The sequence below is a fragment of the Schistocerca gregaria genome, chromosome 5 (assembly GCF_023897955.1).
Source record: "Schistocerca gregaria isolate iqSchGreg1 chromosome 5, iqSchGreg1.2, whole genome shotgun sequence".
NCBI lineage: Eukaryota > Metazoa > Arthropoda > Insecta > Orthoptera > Acrididae > Schistocerca > Schistocerca gregaria.
In genome coordinates, this window is record NC_064924.1 from 167,267,326 (window position 1) to 167,286,358 (window position 19,033).

A 19,033-nucleotide genomic window follows, 5' to 3' on the forward strand; every position below is an offset into this window, starting at 1 on the left:
TACAAAATTCAGCTACTGCAGACTTTTCGTGAAGGTGACAAACAACAACGTGTGGAGTCCTGCAACTTCGTTCTTGGCTAGCTGGAGGATGACAGTTTCCTTCCAGGTTTAAATGGAAAGGTGAACCGTCACAATGTGAGACTATTGGGTACGGAACAACAACGTGAAGTTGCACAATATGAGAGGGGCTCTCCAACATTTAATGTGTTTTGAGCAATTTCACGGGAAGAGGAGTATGGCCCATTTTTCTTTGCCGACAGTACTGTTACAGGGAGCACATATCTCGATATGTTTGACAACTTTCTTTTCTCACAGTTTGAGGCTGATTCGAATGACTTTATTTACGAACATGATGGCGCACCACCACACTGGCATCTGCAAGTGCGGGAGTTTTTAAATCGAAGGATTACTGAACGATGGATCGGTCGCACTGGACTAAATGATTCAGCCTTACATTACTGGCCTCCAAGGTCATCGGACCTAGCTGCATGTGATTATTTCTTGTAGCGGCTTAGAAGAGACTCTGTCACCAACAACAATGAATGAACTGAGACATCGCTTAAAAGCGACTGTGGAAGCTGTAACGCATGACATGTTCGCTGGAGTGTGGGAATAATTTGAATACCGCATTGACATACGCCGTGCATCTCAAGGGGGGCATATTGAACGCCTATGAAAATGTATGAAAGAAAAAAACTTTTTGAGTTTCCTGTTCATCAAACAACAAAATTCATTGTACATGTTTATTAATTTCAGAAATATAGACATGCCAAATCTGATGATTCTTTTTAATGCACTCTTATATTACTAAATGGCTAACGCTATGCATAGCCCCAATTGCAGGCTACCTTTATAATGACTTCCAGGGGCAAGAAAATTTGATTTACATTGTTTCCTATAATTGGCCAAAACAACCTATTGATGAACAGGTTTAGTACAGTAAGTATTACAATTAGAAACTGTGTGTATATCGTGAGACACCGTAACTCACAGAGCGCAAATTAACCATGCTACATTCATTCAAAAGTCAAGTAAAAACAGTCTCGATCGCGTTTTCAGATTTTTTGTGAGCAACCAGTTTCGGCACCTTCTGAGACCATCTTCAGGCTTTTCCCCACCTTCTGGCTGCTCGTGGCGGCAGACGGAACAACATCCATAGAAGTAAGGTTGTCAATTCTAATAGCTTGCAGTGTTAGAATACAGTGAGAAATTTGCTCAGCAACTTTTAGTGTTACTCTATTCTCCTTTGGCATATTTTCAAACTCAGTAGCGCCATTTGAGACTTTATATCTATTTTATACTCAGTACGATATGGCTAGGGACTGTGCTTATTGTGAGAGGATACAAGGAGAGTTAGCTGTTGTTCCTAAACAGCTGGAAGCTATGTTGGCTACCGTCAACAAGCTTCTAACTAATTCTCAACGTTGCGGTGACATAGGGCCGCCAGTGACAAGAACTGCGACACCTTTGGTGCCACTGGAATATACTGGTGACCAGGAAATAGATGCGGCTTCTGATACGAAACATCTGACCGGTCCGTCCTCACTCCAGAGTGGGTGGCAGACAGTGGTGGGTTCGCTAGTCACTGAGAAGGCAAAAGAGCGAGTAGGCCGTGCGGCTGGCTCCCTATGTCTTAGCAACAGATACGAGGAGCTACCCAGTGTTGATGATAACTCTGAGCTAGCAAGGGATGCCTCTCCTGTTGGGCCAGCGGTCGATTTTCCTGCCCAGTCCGGACAAGAACAGAGGGTGCGTATGCTAGTAACTGGGAGCTCCAATGTTAGGCGAGTGATGGAACCTGTTGGTTGGTTGGTTTGTGGGATTAAAGGGACCAGATGTGATGGAACCCCTCAGGGAGATAGCAGGTAAACCGTGAAAGAATTTCAGTGTGTATTCGGTATGTTCGCCGGGAGGTCTCATCCGTGATGTGGAGGAGGCCCTGCTGGCGGCTATCGAGCGCACTGGGTGCAACCGGCTGCATGTTATGGCACATGTCGGCACGAATGACGCCTGGGTTCTAAGACCATACTCGGCCCCTTTTGGAGGCTGGCTGCTTTGGTGAAGGGCAGCTAGCAACGCACGTGGGGTGCAGGCTAAGCTGTCTGTTTGTAGGATCACACCCAAGATTGATCGCGGTCACCTGCTTTGGAGCAGATTGGAAGGTCTAAACCAGTCAGACGACTCTGCGACGGTATCGGATGCGAATTTCTCGACCTCCGCTATCAGGTGCAGAATTATAGGGTTCCCCTCAATAGGCCAAGCGTGCACTACAGGCAGGAAGCGGCTACTATGGTAGCGGAGTACGTGTGGCGTGCACATGGGACTTTTTTAGGTTGTAGAACCCCTCCCTTTGGATCAAATCAGCCACAGTGACCTCGCGGAATCTTGGTCCTCGCAGATCAGATATAGAAAAGATTAATATGACTTTAGTAAACTGCAGGAGCATCCAAGAGAAGATCCCAGAATAAGTATTGCTTACTGAAGTTTATAATACAAAAATAGTATTGGGAACAGAAAGCTGGTTGAACCAGACGTCAATGACAACGAAATACTAAGTTCTGATTGTAATGTTTATCGTAAGCATAGGTTAGTCGCCAATGGTGGCGGCGTGTTTATTGCAGTAAAAAATGTGATAAAATCTAGCGAGGTTATCAAGGATTTCGAATGTGAATTAATCTGGGTGAAATAGAGTATCAAAGAACGGTCAAAAATGGTGGTCGAATACACTACTGGCCATTAACATTGCTACACCACGAAGATGACGGGCTACAGACACGAAATTTAACCGGCAGCAAGAAGATACTGTGATATGCAAATGATTAGCTTATCAGAGCATTCACACAAGGTTGGCGCCGGTGGCGACGCCTACAACGTGCTGACATGAGGAAAGTTTCTAACCGATTTCTCATACACAAACAGCAGTTGACCGTCATTGCCTAGTGAACCGTTGTTGTGATGCCTCGTGTAAGGAGGAGAAATGCCTACCATCAAGTTTCCGACTTTGATAAAGGTCGGACTGTAGCCTATCGCGATAGTCCTTTATCGTATCACGACATTGTTGCTCGCGTTTGTCGAGATCCAATGACTGTTAGCAGAATATGAAATCGGTGGGTTCAGGAAGATAATACGGAACGCCGTGCTCGATCCCAACGGCCACGTATCACTAGCGCTCGAGATGACAGGCCTCTTATCCGCATGGCTGTAACGGATCGTGCAGCCACGTCTCGATCCCTGAGTCGACAGATGGGGACGTATGCACGAACAGTTCGACGACGTTTGCAGTAGCATGGGCTATCTGCTCGGAAACCATGGCTGCAGTTACTCTTGACGCTGCATCACAGACAGGAGCGCCTGCGATGGTGCACTCAACGACGAACCTGGGTGCACGAATGACAAAACTTCATTTTTTCGGATGAATCCAGGTTCTGTTTACAGCATCATTATGGTCGCACCGACGTTTGGCGACATCGCGGTGAACGCACATTTGAAGCGTATTTTCGTCATCGCCATACTGGCGTATCACCCGGCGTAATGGTATGGGGTGCCATTGGTTACACGTCTAGGTCACCTCTTGTTCGCATTGATGGCACTTTGAACAGTGGACGTTACATTTCAGATGTGTTACGACCCGTGGCTCTACCCTTCATTCGATCCCTGCGATACCCTACTTTTCAGCAGGATAACGCACGACCGCATGTTGCAGATCCTGTGCGGGCCTTTCTGGATACAGAAAATGTTCGACAGCTGCCCTGGCTAGCACATTCTCGAGATCTCTCACCAATTGAAAACGTCTGGTCAATGGTGGCCGAGCAACTGACTCGTCACAATACGCCAGTCACTACTCTTGATGAACTGTGGTATGGTGTTGAAGCTGCATGGGCTCTGTTTGGCTCAATGCCCACGCGTATCAAGGACGTTATTACAGCCAGAGATGGTTGTTCTGGGTACTGATTTCTCAGGATCTATGCAGCCAAATTGCGTGAAAATGTAATCACATGTCACTTCTAGTAAAATATATTTGTCCAATGAGTACCCGTTTATGATCTGCATTTCTTCTTGGTGTAGCAATTTTAATGGCCAGTAGTGTACTTTCATAGACCACCTGGGTCAGGGCCTGTGGTTGTAGAGCGCTTCAGACAGAACTTGCAGAATATCATTAGTAATTTTCCTAATCATGCCGTTGTAATAGGGGGTTATTTCAACTTGCCAGATATAGATTGGGAGTGTTATGCCATCAAAACTGGTGCCAGAGGCAAGGAATCGTGTGGCATTGTTCTGGATGTCTGATGTGAAAGTTACATTGAGCAGACAGTTAGTGAACCAACTCATGAGGGTAACGTCTTAAACCTCCTTGCAACAAACAGACCTGAACTTATCGAATCAGTTAACGTAGAGGAACGTATCAGTGATCATAAAGCTGTGACAGCATCCATCACGGATTGGTCCTACAAGAAATGTTAAGAAAGGTAGGTATATACATTTCCTCACAAGGGTGACAGGTTACAAATTTCAGAATATCTCAGCAGTCAGCATCGAATATTCGGTGATGAGGACGATGATGTGGAGAACAAATGGAAAAATTTAAATGCATCGTTCAATATGCCCTAGACAAGTAGGTTCCGAGTAAGGTTTTAAGGGATGGAAAGATTCACCATGGTTTAATAGCCGTGTTAGAAAAGCGCTACGTAAATAAAGAGCACTTCATCTCAGATTCAAGAGAAGTAAAAACCTAGCTGATAAACAAAAGTTGAAGGAACCGAAAATGAGCGTAATGAGAGCAATGAGAGAAGCGTTCAATGATTTTGAAAGGAAGTCATTGTCTACCGACCTAAGCAAAAACTCTAAGAGATTTTGGTCGTATGTAAAATCAGTAAGTCTGTTAAAATCATCTATTCATTCTCTCAGCGACCACACCAGCACCGAAACGGAAGATAGAGGGAAGGCCGAAGTACTAAATTCGGTCTTCCGAAGTTGTTTCACCGCGGAGGATCGTAACATTGTCCCTCCTTTCAATCGCCGTACGAACATCAAAATGGCAGATACTGAGATTACCGGACGCAGAATTAAAAAGCAGTTACAATCTCTTAGTAGCAGGAAGGCTTCAGCACCAGATGAGATACCTACAAGATTGTACAAAGATTATGCGAAAGATCTTGCTCCCCTTGCGGCAGTAATTTATCGTTGATCACTTGGGCAACGAACGGTACCTAACGACTGGAAAACAGCGCAGGTCATTCCCGTTTTTAAGAAAGGCCATAAGACAGATCCACACAATTATAGACCTACACCGTTGACGTCAATCTGTTGTAGAATTATGGAACATGTTTTATGCTCAAGAATTATGACGTTTTTGGGAAGTGAACATCTCCTCTATAAAAATCAGCATGGATTCCGCAAACACAGATCCTGCGAAACTCAGATCGCTCTGTTCCTCCATGAGATCCACAGCGCAGTGGACAACGGCGCTCAGGTTGATGCCGTGTTCCTTGATTTCAGTAAGGCATTTGACACCTCCCTCACTGCCGTTTAATGAAAAAAAATTCTAGCTTACGGAGTATCGGAGCAGACCTGCGATTGTATTCAAGACTTTCTTGCAGATAGAACTCAACACGTCACTCTTAACGGAAGTAAATCGACAGATGTGAAGTTAATATCGGGAGTTCCATAGCGAAGTGTGATAGGACCGTTGCTGTTTACAATATATAAAAATGATCTAGTGCAAAGCGTCGGATGCTCTTTAAGGCTATTCGCAGATGACGCAGTTGTATATACCAACGCCAGAAGATACACTCCTGGAAATGGAAAAAAGAACACATTGACACCGGTGTGTCAGACCCACCATTCGCAACCGTCTCCATGAAGCTGGGCTACGGTCCCGCACACCGTTAGGCCGTCTTCCGCTCACGCCCCAACATCGTGCAGCCCGCCTCCAGTGGTGTCGCGACAGGCGTGAATGGAGGGACGAATGGAGACGTGTCGTCTTCAGCAATGAGAGTCGCTTCTGCCTTGGTGGCAATGATGGTCGTATGCGTGTTTGGCGCCGTGCAGGTGAGCGCCACAATCAGGACTGCATACGACCGAGGCACACAGGGCCAACACCCGGCATCAGGGTGTGGGGAGCGATCTCCTACACTGGCCGTACACCTCTGGTGATCGTCGAGATGACACTGAATAGTGCACGGTACATCCAAACCGTCATCGAACCCATCGTTCTACCATTCCTAGACCGGCAAGGGAACTTGCTGTTCCAACAGGACAATGCACGTCCGCATGTATCCCGTGCTCTAGAAGGTGTAAGTCAACCACCCTGACCAGCAAGATCTCCGGATCTGTCCCCCATTGAGCATGTTTGGGACTGGATGAAGCGTCGTCTCACGCGGTCTGCACGTCCAGCACGAACGCTGGTCCAACTGAGGCGCCAGGTGGAAATGGCATGGCAAGCCGTTCCACAGGACTACATCCAGCATCTCTACGATCGTCTCCATGGGAGAATAGCAGCCTGCATTGCTGCGAAAGGTGGGTATACACTGTACTAGTGCCGACATTGTGCATGCTCTGTTGCCTGTGTCTATGTGCCTGTGGTTCTGTCAGTGTGATCATGTGATGTATCTGACCCCAGGAATGTGTCAATAAAGTTTCCCCTTCCTGGGACAATGAATTCACGGTGTTCTTATTTTAATTTCCAGGAGTGTAGAAGGAATCTGCAGAACGACCTGCAGAGAATTCATGAATGGTGCAGGCTCTGGCAGTTGACTCTGAACGTAATAAATATAACATATTGCGCAAACATAGGAAAATAAAGCCACTAATTTCCAGACACACTACTGATGACAAACTGCTGGAGACGGCGTCTGCCGTAAAATATCTAGGCGTAACTACCCAAAGCGACCATAAGTGGAATGACCATATAAAACAGATAGTGGGAAAAGCAGACGCCAGACTCAGGTTCATCGGAAGAATCTTAAGGAAATGTAACTCATCCACGAAAGGAGTGGCTTATAAGGCCTGATCTATATAAATGACCTGGGTGACAATCTGAGCAGTTCTCTTAGACTGTTCGCAGATGATGCTGTAATTTTCGTCTAGTAAGGTCATCCGAAGACCAGTATCAGCTGCAAAGCGATTTAGAAAAGATTGCTGTATGGTGTGTCAGGTGGCAGTTGACGCTAAATAACGAAAAGTGTGAGATGATCCACATGAGTTCCAAAAGAAATCCGTTGGAATTCGATTACTCGATAAATAGTACAATCCTCAAGGCTGTCAATTCAACTAAGTACCTGGGTGTTAAAATTACGAACAACGTCAGTTGGAAGGACCACATAGATAATATTGTCGGCAAGGCGAGCCAAAGGTTGCGTTTCATTGGCAGGACACTTAGAAGATGCAACAAGTCCACTAAAGAGACAGCTTACACTACACTCGTTCGTCCTCTGTTAGAATATTGCTGCGCGGTGTGGGATCCTTACCAGGTGGGATTGACGGAGGACATCGAAAGGGTGCAAAAAAGGGCAGCTCGTTTTGTATTATCGCGTTATAGGGGAGAGAGTGTGGCAGATATGATACACGAGTGGGGATGGAAGTCATTACAGCATAGACGTTTTTCGTCGCGGCGAGACCTTTTTACGAAATTTCAGTCACCAACTTTCTCTTCCGAATGTGAAAATATTTTGTTGAGCCCAACCTACATAGGTAGGAATGATCATCAAAATAAAATAAGAGAAATCAGAGCTCGAACAGAAAGGTTTAGGTGTTCCTTTTTCCCGCTCGCTGTTGGGGAGTGGAATAGTAGAGAGATAGTATGATTGTGGTTCGATGAACCCTCTGCCAAGCACTTAAATGTGAATTGCAGAGTAGTCATGTAGATGTAGATGTAGATGTAGATGTAGGCGCTTGGTCGCCCGATTCTTGAGTATTGTTCATCTGCCTGGGATCCCTGTCAGGTAGGACTGATAGAGGTGGTAGAGAAAATCCAACAAAGAGTGGCGCGTTTCGCCACGGGGTCGTTTAGCTGGCGAGAGAGCGTTACGGAGATGATAAACAAATTCCACTGGCAGACGTTACAAGATAGGTGTTGTGCATCACGGAGAGACTTGCTATTGAAATTTCGGGACAGTGCTTTTCAGGAGGAGTCGGACAACATATTACTTCCCCTCACATACATCCCACGAATTGAGCACGAGGAGAAAATTCGAGAAATTAGAGCCAATACAGAGGCTTACCAACAATCATTCTTCCTACGTACTTTTCGCAAGTGGAACAGGGCTGGAGAGATCAGCTAGTGGTACCGAAAGTACCCTCCGCCACACACCGTTATGTGGCTTGCGGAGTATGATGTAGATGTAGATGGATCTTGCTCCGTCTGCCGCCACCAGCAGCCATAATGGCGGGGAAAAGTCTGAAGATGGTCTTAGGAAAGGGTCGAAACCAGTTGCTAACAAATAAAAAGTCTTAAAAGCGCGATACTGTCTGTTTTAATTGATTTTTATCATTTTTACCGATCGCTGTGCTCCAGTTACAGAATGTTTTTTTTTAAATTTTGTATTCACTCAATATTTGAGAATGAGAGCATCCAGCGACTTCCAAGAAACATCACGCATAATTTCAAATCTTTAAAAAGCTTTTTTCGCTGACCCAGAAAATGATGAAAGGAAAAATGTTTATCCTGTGCTTCATTTTCGCTGTTCATGTAGTGAAATTTCAACAAAACGCAAGGTTCTTTAATTCATTACTTCTTTACTACCAACTCTATTCGCCACACGTTTTGCAATTACCATCCGGACATATCACTGCATGTACCTGCACACTTATATCATTGTACGACACATAGTTCAGAAGATGTGACATCGTAAAAATTGATCTGCGTCAAAAACTAGCGTTTTTTTTTTCTTTTTTTTTTTACGAAGCATTTCAAACTGTTTTATGCATGAAAGGTCGAGTCCTTAAAGAGCAGGCTGGGGTTATTGGAGTCACCTCTTCCCGTGACAAGACAGTGGTGTGAAACCTGGCACCAATGGGACCCAGAACATAGTAAATACCGAGGTCGTGGCTGATGTGATCTTGTTTTCCTGACGATATTCAATAAAATTCTGCACAGTCACCTAGTTGACAAAAAAAAAAAAAAAATTGAGCGTACGGAAAATCATATTAGCTACGCACCTGAACTGCAGAGTTCCTAGCAAATACAACACAGCACATCATTCTCAAGAGACGGAAATCTTCTGAAGTACCCCCAAGGGAATGTTACTATTCTCTACACATACTGAAACTTCTTTATTAAATATTTTACTTGAACTGCTGAGTGAAACTGAATGCAAGTGAACCAACTTTCTCTTTACTTTTTCTTATCATGTCAACACTGACACACAATATTCTAGCGCAACGCAATCTGACTGCTCAAAAAAATTACGACCTGACTTCAAATAATTAATTCAAAAGAATGACCCTGACTAAAAAGAAATCTTAACAATAATCTATACATTTCACTAAGCAGTTACCTCACAAAAATATTCATTACGCAAACTACTGCAATACAGCGAACGTCAATACTGCCAGCTAAATAAAAGAACTACTAAAGCCACTAACTACTAATAGCCATATAGTTAGCAAAAGAAATATTTTCTTGAAAATCAAATAATGTACGAGGGTCAGTCAAAAAGTAATGCCTCCTATTTTTTTTTTCTACGTTTAATTGTCAGGAAATTTAAATGCAATTACATAGGTTGAAAACCACAACATTGAGGATCATTTTGTCATTTTTCAATGTAATCTCCGCCCATCTCTACAGTTTTGGTCCATCTTTGAACAAGGGCATGTATCCCAGCACGGTAAAAATCACAGCTCTGCTTCCTAAGCCATTGACGCACGGATGTTTTGACGGCCTCCTCATCTTCAAAATGAATCCCACGATGAGCTTCTTTTAGTGGCCCGAACAGATGGAAGTCTGATGGTGCCAGGTCAGGGCTGTATGGGGGATGAGGCAAAACTTCCCATCCAATTTTGACAATCTCGTCAGAGGTGTGACGACTGGTGTGTGGTCTTGCATTGTCATGCAAAAGAAGAACATCTGCCATTGATTTTGTTGGGCGAACTCGCTGAAGACGTGCTTTAAGTTTTTTGAGGGTTGTGACGTATTGAACAGAATTTATTGTGCATCCCTGCTCCAAAAAATCAACCAGAATCACACCCTCTGTATCCCAGAAAACTGTTGCCATAACTTTCCCTGCCGATCGCACAGTTTTGAATTTTTTCTTCCTCGGCGAGCTTGTGTGACGCCACTCCATTGACTGCCTCTTTGATTCGGGTTCAAAAAAATGCACCCATGTTTCGTCCCCGGTCACAATTTTTTTCAGAAACTCATCTCCCTCCAAACGGAAGCGCTGCAAGTGTTGGGAGGCTATTGTTTTCCTTGCCTCTTTATTCTGATCGGTTAACATTCTTGGAACCCACCGTGCACAAACTTTTGAGTACCCCAATTGTTTAATAATCTTTCATGAATGCGTATGGGCGTTTCACCTTCTGCATTCAAGAATTCAATCACACAACGCTGTCTCAAACGAACATCGATGTCGGCCATCTTACAAACTTCTGCTGTGCTGCCACCTGTTGACACAGAAAGTTACTACTGCAGTGGATTGCAGAAGAAGGTTTGAGGAATGGCGCCAAATTCAAATTTTTCACTTAACTTAATTTTTTTAAGTAGAAAAAAAATGGGAGGCATTACTTTTTGACCGACCCTCGTACTTTTTACTTTTGGTTGTTGGGTTGTTTTGGGGGGAAAAGACCAAACTACAAGGTCATCGGTCTCATCGGATTAGGGAAGGACGAGGAAGGAATTCGGCCGCGTCCTTTCAAAGGAACCATCTCGGCATTTGCCTGGAGCGATTTAGGGAAATCACGGAAAACCTAAATCAGGATGGCTGGACGCGGGATTGAACCGCCGTCCTCCCGAATGCGAGGCCAGTGTGCTAACCACTGCGCCACCTCGCTCGGTACTTTTTACCTTAATAATGTTACAGATATATAATCATGAATAATTATCAATTTCCAAGTTGGATACTTCCAGATCGTTAGCCTACGCTAATACTTCAGACCTCTACCCTCCATCAATGCTAACTTTTCACATCTAACATCCATCACTGCTGGCTGTTCACCTCCAACAAGTCTATGCCTTCAACTGCCCAACAGTACTTCCATCTCTGCTGGCGACTAACTTCCAACTGCTCAACACTACTGGCGATTAACTTCCAACAAAGAGTCTGACCAGCCACAGAGTCTCTTACAAAGAAAGCGCTGTCAGAGATCCAATGCAAAGCGCTACACAGCGCTGCCAACACAGAATCAGCCCACTTACAATACCACTCATATAAAAGATCAAAATAGTGGATAACCTCGGAATCCCCAGGACTCTTGAAGTAGTTCGCAGATTCTGCTGTTGCATACAAAGAAATCGCATTGCTCGGTAGCTGTAGTGAACTTCAGGCAGACTTGCAAAGGATCAACGCTTGATGCAGAGATTCGCCATTGGTCCTCATGATGAACACATCTAACTTATTCCACGTAGCTAGGCGGAAAGACCCGTTACTGAATGATTACACGATCACAGAACAATCATTGGAAGCAGTTATACAGTTAACACATTCCCAATGAAGCCCGTGTCTCACTCGGACTCTGTTTATGGGCTAGTGCCCAACTGAGGCTCGAGCTACATCGCGAAACGGTTAAATATTTGGGCGTATGCATAGGGAGCGGATAACAACATAAAACTAATCGCAAGAAAGGCATATCCCAGACTGAGATTCACTGGAAGAATCCTTAGAAACAACACTATATGATCAAAAGTATCCGGACACCCCCAAAAAACATACATGTTTTATATTAGGTGCATTGTGCTGCCACCTACTGCCAGGCACTCCATGTCAGCGACCTCAGTAGTCATTAGACCACGTGAGAGAGCAGAATGCGGCGCTTCGCGGACCTCACGGACTTCTAGCGTCGTCAGGTGACTGGGTGTCACTTGAGTCATATGTATGTAAGCGAGATTTCCACACTCCTAAACACCCCTAGGTCCACTGTTTCCGATGTGGTAGTGGAAACGTGAAGGGACACGTACAAAACAAAAGAGTACAGGCCGACCTTGTTTGATGACTGACAGAGACCACCGACAGATGAAGAGCGTCGTAATGTGTAATATGCAGACATGCCTCCAACAAAGAGTCTGACTAGCCACAGAGTCTCTTCCAAACGGGCATCAGGATCCACTGCAAGTACTATGACAGTTAGGTGGGAGGTGAGAAAACTTGGATTTCGTGGTCGAGAGGCTGCTCATAAGCCTCACATCACGTCGGTAAAAGGAAAACGACGCCCCACTTGGCGTAAGGAGCGTAAACATTGGGCGATTAAACAGTAAAAAAGCGTTGTGTGGAGTGACGAATCACGGTACACAATGTGGATATCCGGTGGCAGGGTGTGGATATGACGAATGCCCGGTGAACGTCATCTGCCTGCGTGTATAGTGCCAATAGTAATATTTTTCATGGAGGGGGCTTGCACCCCTTGTTTTTCTGCGTGGCACTATCACAGCACAGGTCCACATAGATGTTTAAGCACTTTCTTGCTTCCCACTGTTGAAGAGAAATTCGAGGATAGCGACTGCATCTTTCAACACGATAGAGCACCTGATCACAATGTACCGTCTGTGGCGGAGTGGTTACACGACCGTAACATCAATGTAATTGACTGGCCTTACAGAGTCCTGACCCGAATACTATAGAACACCTTTGGGATCTTGTGGAACGCTGACTTCGTGTCATGCCTCACCGACCAACATTGTTATCTCAGTGCAGCACTCCGTGAAGAATGGGCTGCCATTCCCCAAGAAACCTTCCAGCACCTGATAGAATGTGTGCCTGCGAGAGTGGAAGCTATCGTCAAGGCTAAGGGTGGGCCATTACTATATTGAATTCCAGCATTACCGATGGAGCGCGCCACGAACTTGCAAGTCATTTTCAGTTAGGTGTGCGCATACTTTTGATCATACAGTGTATAATCCACCCACGAAGGAGGTAGCTTATAAAGCCCATTTTCGACCGATTCTCGAATATTACTCGTCTATCGGGGGCCCTTATGAGAAAAGAGAGCACATTTCGTCACAGGTTCGTTTGGTAAGTGTGAAAGCATTACAGACACACTCACCCAACTGCAGTGGCAATCACAGCAGAGGCGTTGTGCATCACTCTGTATTTTCCTTTCAAAATTTTGTGAGCATAATTTCCTAGAAGAGTTAGTTAACCAATATATATGGTGGTCCATTGATAGTGACTGGGCCAAATATCTCAAGAAATAAGCGTCAAACAAAAAAACTACAAAGAACGAAACTCGTCTAGCTTCCTGGGGGAAACCAGATGGCGCTATGATTGGCCCGCTAGATGGCGCTGCCATAGGTCAAACGGATATCAACTGCGTTTTTTGTTTTTTTTGTTTTTTTTTTTTAACAGGAACGCCCATTTCTATTACATATTCGTGCAGTACGTAAAGAAATATTAATGTTCTAGTTGGAACACTTTTTTCGCTTTGTGATAGATGGCGCTGTAATAGTCACAAACGTATAAGTACGTGGTATCACGTAACATTCCGCAGGTGCGGACGGTATTTGCTTCCTGTTAAAATGGACCGTTTACCTGTTGCGGAAAGGGACGATATCGTGTTGATGTATGGCTACTGTGATCAAAATGCCCAACGGGCGTGTGCTGTATATGCTGCTCGGTATCCTGGACGACATCATCCAAGTGTCCAGACCGTTCGCCGGATAGTTACGTTGTTTAAGGAAACAGGAAGTGTTCAGCCTCATGTGAAACGTCAACCACGACCTGCAACAAATGATGATGCCCAAGTAGGTGTTTTAGCTGCTGTCGCGGCTAATCCGCACATCAGTAGCAGACAAATTGCGAGAGAATCGTGAATCTCAAAAACATCAGTGTTGAGAATGCTACATCAACATCGATTGCACCCGCACCATATTTCTATGCACCAGGAATTACATGGCGACGACTCTGAGTGTCGTGTAGAGTTCTGCCCATGGGCACAAGAGAAATTACGGGACGATGATAGATTTTTTGCACGCGTTCCATTTAGCGACGAAGCGTCATTCACAAACAGCGGTAACGTACACCGGCATAATATACGCTATTGGGCAACGGAAAATCCACGATGGCTGCGAAAAGTGGAACATCAGCGACCTTGGCGGGTTAATGTATGGTGCGGCATTATGGGGGCAAGGATAACTGGCGCCCATTTGATCGATGGCAATCTAAATGATGCAATGTATGCTGATTTCCTACGTAATGTTCTACCGATGTTACTACAAGATGTTTGACTGCATGACAAAATGGCGATGTACTTCCAATATGATGGATGTCCGGCACATAGCCCGCGTGCGGTTGAAGCGGTATTGAATAGCATATTTCATGACAGGTGGATTGGTCGTCGAAGCACCATACCATGGCCCGCACGTTCACAGGATCTGACGTCCCTGGATTTCTTTCTGTGAGGAAAGTTGAAGGATATCTGCTATCGTGATCCACCGACAACGCCTGACGACATGCGTCAGCGCATTGTCAATGCATGTGCGAACATTACGGAAGGCGAACTACTCGCTGTTGAGAGGAATGTCATTACACGTATTGCCAAATGCACTGAGGTTGACGGACATCATTTTGATCATTTGTTGCATTAATGTGGTATTTACAGGTAATCGCGCTGTAAAAGCATGCGTTCTCAGAAATGATAAGTTCACTCGGGTGCATGTATCACAGTGGAACAACCGAAGTAAAATGTTCAAACGTATCTGCCTTCTGCATTTTAATTTAAAAACCTACCTGTTACCAACCTTTAGTCTAAAATTGTGAGCCATATGTTTGTGACTATTACAGCGCCACCTAACACAAAGCGAATTACCCGCGACAGCAACTAAAACACCTACTTGGGCATCATCATTTGTTGCAGTTCGTGGCTGACGTTTCACATGAGGCTGAAAACTTCCTGTTTCCTTAAATAACGTAACTATCCGGCGAACGAACTGGACACTTGGATGATGTCGTCCAGGATTCCGAGCAGCATACATAGCACACACCGGTTGGTCATTTTGATCACAATAGCCATACATCAACACGATAAACGGTCTATTTTGACACGGCTAATGTATCACGAAGCAAATACCGTCCGCACCTGCGGAATGTTACGTAATACCCCGTACTTACACGTTTGTGACTATTCAAGCGCCATCTATCACAAAGCGAAAAAAGTGGTCCAACTAAAACATTCATATTTCTTTACGTACTACACGAATATGTAATAGAAATTGAGGGTTCCTATTTTTAAAAAAAACGCAGTTGATATCCGTTTGAACTATGGCAGCGCCATCTAGCGGGCCAGCCATAGCATCTGGTTCCCCCTTCAAGCTAGACGAGTTTCGTTCTCTGTAGTTTTTTCGTTTGATGCTTATTTAGTGAGATATTTGGCCCGGTCACGGTAAATGGACCACTCTATATTTCTTCCTCTTACGTACATCAGGCGATAAAAAACATAAAAGTATAATTAGAAAGATTTGACTCAGACATATTTACCAAGTGTTCTTCCTGCGCCCAGTTTGTAACTGTAAGTGGAAATGAGGGAAGTGACTGTGGTAAGCACGCCACACATGCTTGTGGAGCATAACTGTAGATGTAGGCGTAGTATGTTGTTCAGTGTATGACAAGTGATGGTATTTATGATAGCAGTAGGCTATCTTTATTTGTTAAACTTGCCTTCTTGAGATTAATGTATGCAATGTTTGGTGTGAAGAAGTTGTATATTTGCTTGCTTGCAGACGGTGGCATGGCTGGTAGCATCGCTGGAGCTGTTTCACGCACCACAGATCCTCCTGCAGCTGATGTCACTAGCAGACGCTTCGCCTCTGCCCTTGCTCATTATGATCGCTCCACTCTGCTCTGAGGTACGTCTGCCAGAGTGACACGATTGCTTTACAAGAATCACGTGCTAAGTGCACTAACCTAAATTTGGATTAATACCTCCTTGCGCTTGCATTTATTGTTGGATATCAGTGTGAGTAACCGCAAAAATTTGTCGAAGAGGGGGGCAAGATTTCTGATATTACTACACTACAGGCCATTAAAATTGCCACACCACGAAGATGACGTGCTACAGACACGAAATTTAACCGACAGGAAGAAGATGCTGTGATATGCAAATGATTAGCTTTTCAGAGCATTCACACGAGGTTGGCGCCGGTAGCGACACGTCCAACGTGCTGACATGAGGAAAGTTTCCAACCGAATTATCATACACAAACAGCAGTTGGCCGGCGTTGCCTGGTGAAACGTTGTTGTGATGCCTCGTGGAAGGAGGAGAAATGCGTACTATCACGTTACCAACTTTGATAAAGGTCGGATTGTAGCCTATCGCGATTGCAGTTTATCGTATCGCGACATAACTGCTCGCGTCGGTCGAGATCCAATGACTGTTAGAAGAATATGGAATTGGTGGGTTCAGGAGGGTAATACGGAACGCCGTGCTGGGTCCCAACGGCGTCGTATCGCTAGCAGGCGAGATGACAGGCGTCTTATCCGCATGGCTGTAACGGATCGTGCAGGCACGTCTCGATCCCTGAGTCAACAGATGGGGACGTTTGCGAGACAACAACCATCTGCACGAACAGTTTGACGACGTTTGCAGTAGCATGGACTATCAGCTCGGAGACCATGGCTGCGGTTACCCTTGACGCTGCATCATAGATCACAGACAAGAGCGCCTGCGATGGTGTACTCAACGACTAACCTGGGTGCTCGAATGGCAAAACGTCATTTTTTCGGATGAATCCAGGTTCTGTTTACAGCATCGTGATGGTCGCATCGGTGTTTGGCGACATCCCGTTGAACGCGCATTGGAAGCGTGTATTTGTCATCGCCATACTGGCGTATAACCCGGCGTGATGGTATGGGGTGCCATTGGTTACACGTCTCGGCCACCTCTTGTTCGCATTGACGGCACTTTGAACAGTGGACGTTACATTTCAGATGTGTTACGACCCTTCATTTGATCCCTGCGAAACCCTACATTTGAGCAGGATAACGCACGACCGCATGTTGCTGGTCCTGTACGGGCCTTTCTGGATACAGAAAATGTTCGACTGCTGCCCTGGCCAGCACATGGGCAGCTGTACATGTACACGCCATCCAAGCTCTGTTTGACTGAATGCCCAGGCGTATCAAGGCCGTTATTACGGCCAGAGGTGGTTGTTCTCGGTACTGATTTCTCAGAATCTATGCACCCAAATTGCGTGAATATGTAATCACATGACATTTCTAGTATAATATATTTGACCAATGAATACCCGTTTATCATCTGCACTTCTTCTTGGTGTAGCAGTTTTAATGGCCAGTAGTGTATACTTTATACAACTAGTTTGGTGAGATGGAGGATGTTGCATGCCGCCGTAATTAAATCTGGCAGTAAGTACACAAAACTGATTGTAGCTCAAACGATCGATCGGTAACCACTCACGATAGGGTAGCTACTCTGATGCCTGAGTAGTAATTACATGCTATTAGAATATCCAATCTACACCTTTTTATCAGGCCGGACAAGAGGGGGTTGGGGGGGGGGGGGTGTTTCCCGGGCCCTAAGCGCCTTATGGAGGGCCCAAGTCTGAAGGGTTCGGCTCCTGCGCGGACCTAAGTTAGCAAAATCAAGCTGCTATTGTAAAATAAATTTTGTATCATATAATAAATAAAAGACCGACCACTTGATTGAGGAATACAAAGCAGGTTTCCGTAAAGGGCGGTCTTTTACGGAACAAATTTGGATACCTGAAAACGATTTTACAACACAAACAGAACCGATCATTACCTTTGTCGACTTAAAAAAGGCGTACGACTCTATTGACCGGAAAACTCTCTTCAAAATTCTAGCTAAATACAAAGTAAACAACTAAACTCTGGCCGTCATAGAGCAAACTTTCGCCAACACGACTTCTAAAATAAAGTTCTGTGAGGAACTATCAGAGCCCTTTGAAAATCGCAAGGTGTCCGACAAGGGGATGGCGTCTCACCTCTCTTTTCAGTCTAGTGTTAAATAAGGTAATAAAAGAATGGGAAACATCGCAACAGAGAATAACCTACAGATTAAATGCCTGGCTTTTGCAGACGATTTGGCGATTGTCGCGAAAGGTATAAATGAAACAAAAGACGCTATTGAAAAACTACACGAAATCGCTTCCAAAATTGGACTACAGATCTCTTGCGAAAAGACACAGTTTATGAGCACAGAGAAACTCTCATCTCTGAACACAAAGTACGGCACGATTTACAAAACAGCAAACTTCAAATACCTCACTGAAACACTACAGATGAGCGGACATAACAGAGACTCAAACGAAGAAAGAAAAACTAAACCGGACAAGGCATACAAATTAGTGTGGAATCATTACAACAAGAAGTCTTAGCTCACAAAAATCCAAATTACACCACTACGACACGGTGGTGCTCACCGAGGCACTATATGCAGCAGAGACCACACAAATCCTAGGGCATACACGTATCAGACAACTAGAAAAAGTAGAACGGAAAATACTTAATAGAATATGTGGCGCAACTAACAACAATGGAATATGGATCAAGAAACCTACAGAGGAACTATACAAACATATGGAGACAGTCACAGAAAAGATTAGAAAACGCAGACTACAATTCTATGGACACATATACAGAATGCTATCACATAGACTAACCAAACAGATGTTTGACTGGGTAACCACTAGAAACAACAAATGGGTGGCAAAGGTAAAAACTGACCTGAACCAACTCAACACAACAGCAGACACAATAAACGACAGAATAAAATTTAGAAACATCGTTAAGAAAAGTAAACTACATGAGATACACTGCGACAAACGAACAGGCGTAAAATGGACCGAAGAACGCAAGCAAGATCACAGCCGGAAGATGAAAGAAATATGGGCAAACAAAAAGGCAATCCAGAA

General features: G+C 44.7%; 1 protein-coding gene across 1 annotated transcript in view; it reads left to right on the forward strand.

The window, feature by feature from the left end:
• The window catches only part of LOC126272252 (visual pigment-like receptor peropsin), a 164,311-nt gene that overhangs the window by 117,498 nt on the left and 27,780 nt on the right, over positions 1–19,033 (forward strand). The window contains exon 7 of the mRNA XM_049974966.1: positions 15,863–15,988. Coding sequence (XP_049830923.1) covers positions 15,863–15,988 — 126 coding nt within the window. The remainder of the gene's footprint in view (positions 1–15,862; positions 15,989–19,033) is intronic.